General features: G+C 39.2%; 1 protein-coding gene across 4 annotated transcripts in view; it reads left to right on the forward strand.

The window, feature by feature from the left end:
- Positions 1 to 11,695, forward strand: part of mutyh (mutY DNA glycosylase) — a 14,477-nt gene extending 2,782 nt beyond the window's left edge. For 3 of the 4 annotated variants that reach the window (XM_020516907.2, XM_020516900.2, XM_048602353.1), the window contains exons 3-10: positions 179 to 312; positions 416 to 455; positions 6,773 to 6,846; positions 6,942 to 6,983; positions 8,128 to 8,199; positions 8,703 to 8,816; positions 9,899 to 9,996; positions 10,717 to 11,695. In XM_020516907.2, the coding sequence (XP_020372496.2) occupies positions 179 to 312; positions 416 to 455; positions 6,773 to 6,846; positions 6,942 to 6,983; positions 8,128 to 8,199; positions 8,703 to 8,816; positions 9,899 to 9,996; positions 10,717 to 10,942 (800 nt within the window). In that variant the 3' untranslated portion in view covers positions 10,943 to 11,695. The remainder of the gene's footprint in view (positions 1 to 178; positions 313 to 415; positions 456 to 6,772; positions 6,847 to 6,941; positions 6,984 to 8,127; positions 8,200 to 8,702; positions 8,817 to 9,898; positions 9,997 to 10,716) is intronic. The other variant, XM_048602354.1, reaches the window with a different exon arrangement.
- Positions 11,696 to 11,701: the final 6 nt, after the last annotated feature.

The raw sequence follows: 11,701 nt of genomic DNA on the forward strand, positions 1-11,701 counted from the left end.
AAAACTGGCACTCCGTGCATTTTCATCGAATTACGACCAGCCTCTCAATATTTGGCCATGTATTTCAGTCAATGACATGAAAATATGTTTACCTTTAATATATAAAGTAAATGACCTGCAATTTCTGTATATCAATAAAAGCTGCCATTGCTGTGATATTTGTTGTTAACCTTTGCAGAGTTACCAAGGATATTAACTGGCAAGGAAGCTGCCTACCATTCCTTTAAGGATCTGACTGAAATCCATTCCATTAGGGCGAACCTTCTGTCCTGGTATGATAAAAGCAAACGAGAATTACCTTGGCGGAGAATGGTATGATCTGAGTGTCCAAATTTCATTGATGTGCCTACCCTAAATTGGTCACATTAATTTTATTATTTTAGAGTGTCTGATTAATGCAACATTTCATTTCTAGGCTGTGACAGAATCTGATTTGAATAAAAGGGCTTATGCAGGTATTGTGAACGCTATTTTGGTTATTATTTTCTACCTCATCCCATTGTTTCTGCTGTTTGATCTCACGTCTCCTCTTGCTAGCTAAAAAGGCAAGCGGTTGAACAGTTTTAAGGTCTCTGGTGATACTAGTGTTTGACATGGTCAAGAATGTGTATGAAGTTACTTTTTTTTATTGCAGGATTTGACACTTACCTCCTCAGTAGTCAGCTTTGATCAAATCTTTGCAATAAAAACTGTTCCAAATTCCATTCTCCGTTATGACTCAGTGCAGTATACCTGTTTATGGTTAAATGCCCTGGCAAGGTGCTGAGGTTCTCAGTATATGTTTGTTTCCTGCTTTCCTGATTGCTGTCCTTACAATGCTATGCTCTGTCATTTGAATGGAAAGGTATGAAATACTGTAGGTGGAATTTTCCCAGCACCTCAATGACATGGGCAATGTTGAATCGATAGGGCGAGATTGGAAAATGAGATACTCAGCATTGAGAAAAATATTCCGATATTGCAGCCAATGTTTCAACAGTGAGATGTGAATTTTGCAAGTGAGCAGTGAGAGGCTAATTTGCATGCATTGAAGTCTTATTATTACCAATTCTCACCGTATTTATAAGGCCATAAGACATAGGAGTAGAACCAGGCCATTCAGCCCATCTAGTTAACTGAACCATTCAATGAGATTTTGGCTAATCTAATAATCCTTAACTCCACCTTCCTGTCTTTTCCCTATCATCTTTGATCCCCTTACTGATTAAAAATCTCATGTCTCAGCCTTGAGTATACTTAACGGACCTGCCTTGACAGCCCTCTGGGGTAAAGAATTCTGGATTCACTGTCCTCTGAGTGAAGAAATTATTCCTGTGTCTTAAATATGTGACTCCTTATTTTGAGATTATGCCCTCGAGTCCTGGAGTCTCCAAGAAAGGGGAACAGCCGTTCTGTATCTACCCTATAAAGTCCCCCAAGAATTTTGTATATTTTCAGTAAGTTCCCTCTCAGTCTTTTAAATTCCAATAAGTTCAGGCCCAATCTACTCAACTTCTCCTCATAAGACAGTCCCTCCATACCAGTATCAGCCAAGTGAACCTTTTCTGGACTGCCTCCCATGCCAATATATTTTTCCTTCGAGTATTCCAGCTGTGGTCTAACTGATGCCTTGTATGGTTTTAGCAAAACCTCCCTATTTTTATGCTCCATCCCCTTTGAAAGAAAGGCCAACATTCCATTGGTTTTCCTTATTATCTGCTGAACTTGGATGCTGGCTTTCTGTGATTCATGCTCAAGGATTTCCAAAAGCACTGATTTGTGACTTTCTGCAGTCTTACACCATTTAAATAATATTTAGCTCCTATAATTCCTGCCAATGTGCATAAACTCACATTTTCCCCACATTATATTTTATCTGCCAAAATTTTGCCCGCTTGCTTAACTTGTCTACATCTCTCTGCAGACTCTGTGGGGAGGTGATGGCCTAGTGGTTTTTTACTGGACTGTTAATCCAGAGACTCAGGTAATATTCTGGGGACCTGGGTTTGAATCCTGGCATGGAAGATGGTTTAATTTGAATTCAATAAAAAAAAACTGGAATTAAGAGTCAAATGACGACCGTGAAACCATTGCCAATTGTCGGAAAAAACCAGCTGGTTTGCTAGAGTCCTTTAGGGAAGGAAATTGCCAGCCTTACCTGGTCTGGCCTGCATGTAATTCCAGAACCACAACAATGTGGTTGACTCTTAACTGACAACTGGATAATTAGAGATGGCAAATAAATGCTGGCCCAGCCAGCAATGCCCTTGTCCCATGAAATAAACCTCACCACTTGCCTTCTGACCTATTTTTGTGTCATCTGCAAACATGGCTATAATACCTTTACTTTCCTCATCCAAATCATCAGTAAATGATCGATCCCTATGGCATTCAACTAGTTACAGGTTGCCGTCCTGAAAATGTCTTCATATCCAAACTTGCTGTCTTAGTTAGCCAATCCTCTAATCTTGTTAATGTGCTTATATTGTCTAATTAGGCAGCCTGATGTGAGGTACCTTTTCAAATTTATCCTGCTTGTTACTTCCTCAAAGAATTCTATTAAATTTGTCAGGAATCTTTTCCCCTTCGTTGAAGCCTTGTTGACTCTGCTTCATCATATTATGTATATGTAGATGCTCTGCTGTTACATAATTTTTAATAGACTCTTTAATGTTTTTCACAAATAGACATTACTTTTTTTTTGTGTCCTTCTCGTTTTAACTAAGGGTGTTGCATTGGCAGTTTTCCAATTGTCTGATATTTCCCAGAATGTAAGGATTCTTGGAAGATTGCTAGCAGTGTATCCACTATCTGTGTCGCTACTTCCTTTAATATCATGGGATGCATCCCATTAGGTCCAAGGGACTTATTGGTCTTTAGCCTTAATATTTTTCCTAGCACATTTTCTCTTGTGATAGTTATTGTATTTATTTCCTCTCTCCTTTTGGCCCTTGATTATTTAGTAATTTTGGAATATGTTAGTGAATATTCTACTGTGAAGACAGACGCAAAGTATTTGTTCAAATCCTCTGCTATTTCCTGGCTCCTCATTATTAATTTCCAGCCTTGCTGTCTAAGGGGTCTATTTTAACTTTGGCTTCTATCTTCGTTTCTATATATTTAAAGAAGCTCATGCTGAATATCTTGATATTACTTGCCAGTTTACCCTCCAAATTTCCCTGTATAGTTTTTTTTGGTCATCTTTTCTTAGTTTTTAAAACTTTCCCAATACTCTAGCTTACACTAATCTTTGCTAAATTTTGTATTTTTCCTTTCAATTTAATGTGATCCTTAACTTCCCTGGTTAACAATGGTTACCTTATTCCCTTCCTAAACTCCTTCCTCACACAATTACATAATCATAGAATCCCTACAGTGTGGAAGCAGGCCATTCAGTCCATCGAGTATATAGCATGCTACTTTATTTGAGGGGAATTGAATGCAAGAATAGGGAAGTTATTCGTCAGTTACACAGATTAGATTGCATCTGGAGTACTATGTACAATACTGGTCACTGTATTTACAGAAGGATTCTAAAGCGTTCAAAGCAGTTTAGTGGTGGTTTACTAGACCTTCTGGAGTGAGTGGTTTGCCATATGTGAATAGCCTAGACAGGCTAGCCTATATCTGCTGGAGTTTAGAAGAGTCAGAAGTGACTTAATTTAAACAGAGATTTTGGGGGGGATTTGACCAACCAGATGTTGAAGAATGTTTGCTGTTGTGGGACATCTAGAACTAGAGTCATAGAGTTAGACAGCAGACCCTTTGGTCCAACTCGTTCATGATGACCAGATATCCTAAATTAATCTAGTCCTATTTGCCAGCATTTGGCCCATATCCCTCCAAACCTTTCCTATTCATACACCCATCCGGATGCCTTTTAAACATTGTAATTGTACCAGCCTCAACCACTTCCTTTGGCAGCTCTTTCCATTTGAGGTTGGTTGGCTTGCCGACCTGGTTTGTTGTTTTGCAGACGTTTCGTTACCGTGCTTGGTAACATCCTCAGTGCAGCCTCCGATGAAACGTCGGTGTGTTTTCCTGCCTGGTTTTTAAACTCTGGGGTCCGTTGAGATGGATTGCCTCACTTCCGGTTTTCCTTCGTAGTGGAATGTACATGGAGTTGAGTTCTATGTGTTTATTAATAGCATGCTTCATGGAATGCCATGTTTCCAGGAATTCTCGTCCTTCTCTCTGCCTAGCCTGTCCCAGGATCTTGGTGTTGTCCCAGTTGAAGTCGTGGTAATCCTTGTCCATGTGGATTGAGATGAGTGAGTATTGGTCCTGTCTTTTTGTAGCCAGTTAGTGTTCATGTACTCTTGTTAGTTTCCTTCCCGTTTGTCCGATGTAGTGTTTCTCGCAGTCTCTGCAGGGGATTTTGTAGATGACATTGGTCCTGTCCATGGCGGGGAGTGAGTCTTTAGTTCGGGTGAGCAGTTATCATAGGGTTGACGTGGGCTTGTGTGCCACTCTGATGCCCAGCGGTCGTAGGAGTCTTGTGGTGAGTTCTGACGTGTTCCTGATGTAGGGTAGTGTGATGGGTGTGTCGGGGCGTGTAGAATCTTTCTGATGCTGTTCGTGTAGGCTCTTTCCATATATGCACCATTGCCTGTGTGAAAAAGTTGCCCCTTAGATCCCTTTTAAATTTTACCCCTCTCATCTTAAACCTATGCCCTCTAGTTTTGGACTCTGCTACCCTGGGGAAAAGACCTTGGCTATTCACACTATCTGTGCCCCTCACGATGTTTGTTATAAACTTCAATAAGGCCCCTCTCAGCCTCCGATACTCTAGGGAAAGTATCCCTAGCCTATTAAGCCTCTCCCTGTATCTTGAACCCTCCAACCCTGGAGACATCTTTGTAAATATTTTTCAGAACCCTTTTAAATTTAACAGCATCCTTCCTAAAATGGGAGAACCAGAATTGAACGAGGGGTCATAGCTTAAAAATAAGGGGTCATCCATTTAAGACAGAGGCGAGTAAACTTCTTTTTGTCATTCAGAGGGTTGTGAGTCTTTGGAATTTCCTTCCTCAAAAGGCAGTAGATGCAGAATCTTTAAAATTTTTAAGGTAGAAGTAGGTATATTGTTGATTATCAAAGGGATGAAAGATTATCAGGGATATGCAGGCATGTGGAGTTGAGGTTAAAATCGGATCAGCTGCGATCCTATTGAATGGCAGAGCAGGTGTAAAGGGCTAAGTGTCCAAGTCTTTTTCCTTGTTCATATGTACATAAGACCTGCTCTGAGTCTGATATTCCTCACATAGGTTCATAGGAACTGTGACCAATGGATCTAGTCACAGCAGGGGTAATTGTCATTGTGGCCGTGCAATAGAAGGGCTGAGAAATTGAGGCAGATCAAATGTGTCACCAAGCTCAGGACTAGTAACAACATCCAGTGGCAGCTGAACAGCAGCCGAAGATCACCCATGGATGTGGAGGAGGTACAGGAGACCAGAATCTATTGTCCTTGACACTATTTTCTCCACTTTGATGAGGCAGATTGCCACCACAGACTGAGGATGCCCCTGGAAACTGTTATGGAATTACATCATCTGCTGGAGTGGGACTTGCAACCTGAAGGGATTGGTGGCTGTCCTTACCCAATGACTGTCAAAGTTACAGCTGCATTAAAGTTTCATGCAACTAGCTACTTCCACGAATTTATTGGAGACCTATGTGAGATCTATCAACTATCAATCCAAAAATGTATCTAAGCTGTTACTGATGTAGTTTATGACAGATTACATTGATTCATCTCGTTTCTTCATGATGAGGTCAAAGCTGCAGCATGGGCAGTAGGCTTTGCCAACATAGCTGGCTTTCCCAGGTGATACAGACTGCATGTTACGTTGAGAGCGCTATATTATAATGTTGCCAACTTCATCAATAGAAAAGAGTTCGACTCCATTAACATACAAGTCATTCATGATCATCACTACCGCACTTTAGAAGTCTGTGCCAGATAGCCTGGAATCTACCCTAATGTCTATCTTCTTGAGAACTCTCAAGTTCCTGTTTCGATTCAAGGACTTTACAAGGATGGCTACTGGGAGACAAGGGCTACCCTTTGCAATCATAACTGATGACTCCGTTATGCAAACCTCTGACTGAGACTGAAGTAGATGTAATGCAGTCTATTCTTTGACAAGGGACATCATAGAACAGATGACAAATCGCTTGAAGATGAGATTCTGTTGCTTGGATTGGTCTGAAGGGGCCTTGCGGTATACTCCAGACTAAGTGCTCCTTATAGCCATTTTTGGTAAAATTCAGCTTGATGTTACAATATTTCCTGACCACTAAGGTTGGCCCTTTGTGATCCTCCTTACTGTATAACGAGAAAAGTTTGTTCATTAATTTGTTTGCATGCTCTTCCTTTTACATGTCGTATTCCTCAGCTTCTCTTGTGAGGCACTGCCAATTCAATTCTGGCAGCTGGAGAGTGTGTGAGAGAGCTGTATTACTAACTTTTCAGGGCAAAATACCTGGCTTCCTTAATCTCGCTCCCAGTAGGTTTCCTGAAATGAATTGAGATCATTGGCACCACTGGATTTTTTTCTCGCATCTTCTGTGGATCTGTTGTTGGCTAATAAACTAATTGTTGTTGTGATTAAACAACAACAACTCCACAAACGTTATCTCGTGCAGCTGCTGGGATAATTGAAGACAAACTTGAAGAACTGTGACTTTTTAAAAATATGCCTAACAATTGCTAGATCCCCATGACTTTTTTAAAAACTTATGTAAATATTCTGATGTTGTAAAACCTTAGCCTTATCTTCCTTCACAGTTTGGGTGTCTGAGATCATGTTACAGCAAACACAGGTAGCTACTGTGATCAACTACTATAACAAATGGATGCAGGTAAAAAAAGAATCTCAATGGTGTCATTTTAACAATAATTTTGATTGGTGCAGGCTGCACAAGTCTTAATATCCTGTCACTGCTTTCACTTTCAGAGATGGCCAACCTTGCAGGATCTTGCTAAAGCCACCGTTGAGGTAAAGGGTCCAATCATCATCTGTTTATAATAATTTCAATCAATTCGATTGAAGTTTTATAGAAGTGCTTTTGTGAACAAATGCTGTGAATTGATGTTTCCAAAGGCAGCTTGTATTTTGCATAATATTGCAGGAAAGAATTCATGTTTTCAAAGGAAAGAAAAGTTTTGAGTATTCCATGGAGCTTTATTGCATCATACTGAAAGGCCTCACGTGGTGAATTGTGAACCTTCTCCATTTATGTTTGCTCATTCCCAGCAGAATTACCAGTTTATGGACATATGTTTATCAGATCTAACATTATAGGAAGTATTTGTGATAGTCTGTCCAGGATAGATTCATTCATTTTCTGGATTTAAGTAGAGGATTTCTCCAATGTGTCCATGTCACTTTAGAGGCAGCTACTGACAATGACATCATATTCTTTTGTAACACATTTGAGTGTAAACTTGCCATTTACTGAAACAAGCAGCAATAGTGAATTGTTGAAGTCAGTCCAAACAACAGAACGGCTTTAAATTAGTTCATGAAAGAGTTAATCTATCCAGTTGATTGCTTTGATTTGTTTTCTTTGTAGATGTTCCTTACGGGCCAAAACATTAATTAGTATGTCAAAAATGTCACATACCTGCATCGATAAATCTCTGGAAATAGCCTGACTTATTAGAAGTTAGTTTGAAAGAAAACTGTACCTTCCTTGAATGAAGAAATACAATTAGAACATAAAGTACTTTTTTTTTAAGAAAGTAAAACACACTGGGTTAGAAATTTATCTCTAGCAACGATGCAAAACAGACAGTATCTGGCTGAGTTTCTTCAGCATTCTTTAGCATCTGCAATGGTTTTCTTTTAACTGCATTGTCTGTCCGTTACCAAAGTATTTAATTCTATTGATTTGCAATGGAACTGAATATCAGGAAGTGCACACAACAGATCACCAACCCAGTACTGACCCCAAACTCTTATGAAATTATGAAGTATGACTGTGAAACATTCTCTCATTTCTAGCGAGAAAACACACAAATCTGGAGTCAATTCAACTATGTGACCCTAGAGGCGTAATCCCTAAAGTTCTTTGTTACTTCACCCTGCTACTTCTTATGGCACAATGTAATAAATTGTCTCCTTAATGCTGTTCTTGCAGGAAGTGAATGAAATGTGGTCAGGCCTAGGATATTATTCCAGAGGAAGAAGATTACATGAAGGAGCACAAAAGGTATTGGAGACATTCTTAGACGACTGGTACAATTGATATTCTTGTCATCTCTGCTTTTACATCAGATAAAAATGTCCATAATTTATTGGAGAGGAATTTTTAAATACGCTACAAAATATTAACAAAACCCAGGCAGTGCACTGTGGTAAATGTACTGAAGTTTGGCTGTTGCTCTGTCACAGGATATTAGGAGTCCAGATTATGACCTCCGTTGTCTGTGTAATAAGTTCCTAATAACAGTTATGGTGCTGTGAGAAGAACTGTACAGAGGCCACATATGTCTTTGTAAGAAGATGACAAAGAATCATAGAACTGTTCTAACTCATTCTTTATTACTGCATGACCAGATTGAAAGCAAGTTGGAGGAGACATCTGAATGACACCTGTGCCACCCTTTAAACCAGGGAAGGCCCATACTACCAAAATCATATTAGAAAGAGGTAAAGATTTGATTTAGATAATGCAAAATTCTGCAATCTTTAAATGTATTTCCCTTCTCATAGGTTATGTCAGAATTCAAAGGTGAGATGCCAAAGACTGCAGAGGAGCTACAGAAGCTGCTGCCCGGTGTTGGGAGATACACAGCTTCTGCCATTGCCTCAATCACATTTGGACAGGTGAGGAAAGAACTTATCAGGCCTTTCTCTTTGTCTGCATGGCTACATTGCTATATTTTCTGTCAAATGTCATAAACTCAGCATATATGTGTTAGGAAGCATTCTTATTGGGAACTAGACTTTGTAGTGTAAACTGTACTCAGTTGGTAAATAACTGATTTGTCATTTTTTACTAATTAAGAGCTCTGGCATGGGAAATACTTTACTGCCAGTATTATCGGAAAAATCCAGTTATGTTTTCAATTTTTAAAATAAATAACTGCACTGAAAGATTGTTTTGATTCTCAATGCCTGGATGATCTTAGTAACTTACCCTCTGGACTCTAAATGAACTATATTCAAGCAAGAGTCAAGAGGGAAATGAAAAAGAGTAATGAAAAGAGAATCAAGAAGGCAACCAGTTTAGGCAAAGAAAAACAGTAGTTGGTGTTTGTATACGTGCTTTCTTGTACTTCGAGAAAGAAAGAAAACCTGGTATTTAAATAGTGCTTTTCATGACGACAGAGTAATCCAGATGTTGATTTATAACCAATTACATACTTTTAAATTACAATTGCTGTAATGTAAAGATGCAATGCAGCCAATTTTCACACAGCAGGTTCCCAAAAACAGAAAAGTGACAGTGATTTTAACTGAGGGATAAATATTGGCGAGGACACTAGGGAAAACTACCTCGTGTTCTTCTTTGAAATAGTGCCATGGGATCTTTCATCTCTGCCTGAGACAGCAGATGGGCCTTGGTTTGAATATCTTATCTGAGGAATATTTTTTTCTAAGTTAAATAGTTTGACCTTGAGCATTTAGAATCTTTAAACACCTATTCCATGGAGCAAAAGTTTCAATGGAGCATTTCACAATAATGAGAGGGCAATAGACCACAAAGGTAGGTATGAATATGTAATGTAATAAGAGAACACAATCTTTTTATTCTGTGGGATTTGCATTTGGAAAGTGCACAGTTCAGTAATGTGCTTCTAAATTGTTATGCATTATTTATTCTCTTCTAATAAATCTAAAAATCACATCTTTCTGCTGGAAAAACTAGCAGTGGAGATTTGAATGTGAAGCTTTACTTCTTGTAGGTAACTGGGATAGTGGATGGGAACGCTGTACGGGTGCTGTGTCGTGTTAGAGCAATTGGAGCAGACAGCACCAGTCCAACAGTGTTTGAAGCACTTTGGTAGGATTCACTTTTCTCTTGCTGATGTACTCTGCCTACTGACGAGCAGCATGTTAAGATTTTTTAAGAAGTAACTATCCCTTTAATTCTGATCTTTCTGATGATCTTAACAATTTCCCCTACTTATCTAGCATTGCTCTTTGTGCGTGGATGTTACGATCACAGATCTCTGACAAAACTGTTTACTGAATGAATTTAAATGAATAAATCTTGCAGTCTTAATTTATGCAGCAGAAACAGAAATTGCTGGAACAGGTCAGCAGGTCTGGCAGCATCTGTGAAGAGAAATCAGAGTTAATGTTTCGGGTCGAGTGACCCTTTCTCCGAACTTGGACCTGAGGAAGGGTCACTTGACCTGTAACATTAAACTCTGATTTCTCTCCACAGATGCTGCCAGACCTGCTGAGCTTTTTCCATCAATTTCTGTTTTTGTTTCTGATTTACAGCATCTGCAGTTCTTTCGGTTCTTGTTTTATGCAAGTTAGTTTGGCTTATCTCCTAAAGCCTAGAGCAACAAAAATAATTGAGATGGACCTTGTGATCTGGCATTCAAATTAACTTAGGTATTGAGATCTGAGCTGCTGTTATTATTTTAACCACAAATGTGCAATGCTGATTAGAAAGTTTTCCACTGAAGAAAACACAGAAATGCTTAAATTTTGATGTAAATGTCTTACACGGATATTTCAAATTTAGCATTATGGTGTCCTTTCATTACAGGATGTTGGCAAATAGCTTGGTGGACCCATTTAGACCGGGGGACTTTAACCAAGCTATAATGGAGCTGGGTGCTACTGTCTGTACTCCCAAGGCTCCACTTTGTTCAGAATGTCCTGTTCAGGCCCACTGTAGAGCTTACCAACAGGTTGGTTTTGAACTGTCGTTGAAAGAGATAATGGAACTGACTATGCAAAGTAGAATGTACACTAACTGCCAACTTCTGTAAACAAGACAAATTCCTGTGCAACCAGGGATTATTTCATCAATTGGCTGATTTTATCATTGATGAGCACTACTGCTCTTGACTGAGTGATCCAAATTCTCACAAGTGCGGTACATGTTCAGATTTCAATCCCAGCAAACATACCTCTGAACTAGGTTCAGCTGACTCGGCCCCAAAGAGAAATATTGTAGCACCATGATTTTATCAATGACAACTCGTGACATCTTCCCAGTATTTCCACAACTGAAGCTCTCTCCATAGTGTTTCACATGAGGTCATTCCAGTGTTGCTGTACCCTAAGCTTTCACAACCACTCACCTTAGCATTCTATCTGTGTACTAATTTATCTCAGCAGATTCTAATATACCTTAATCGTCTTCTTCAATTGCCTTCAGACATTGCTATTCCTTCTTGGATTTGATAGCCCCTCTTAAATGACAAGAGTGCCATCCTAAAGCTATCAAGCCTCACAGCTTTCTCCAACTTTAATTACTAGAACTCGCCTTTTACCTGAAAAATATTTCTGCTGTAGTCCTTTTAACTTGGGCATTAAAACTTGCAAGGTATATAAGTATCCATGTGTTAACTAGCTATTAATAGTTGTTCAGATCTCATAGAGTCATTGGTGCGTTGTATGATGTGAGTTATTCATGGTGAGGGTAAGGAATATTGAAATGGAATCAAAGGGACTTTAATCTGCCTCTTACCCCAGGTAAACATTATTTTTGTTCTTTTGGAGGTGCCACTGTGTAAAAAGAAGAA

Source organism: Rhincodon typus, chromosome 10 (genome assembly GCF_021869965.1).
Source record: "Rhincodon typus isolate 14 chromosome 10, sRhiTyp1.1, whole genome shotgun sequence".
NCBI classification, from domain to species: Eukaryota; Metazoa; Chordata; class Chondrichthyes; order Orectolobiformes; family Rhincodontidae; genus Rhincodon; species Rhincodon typus.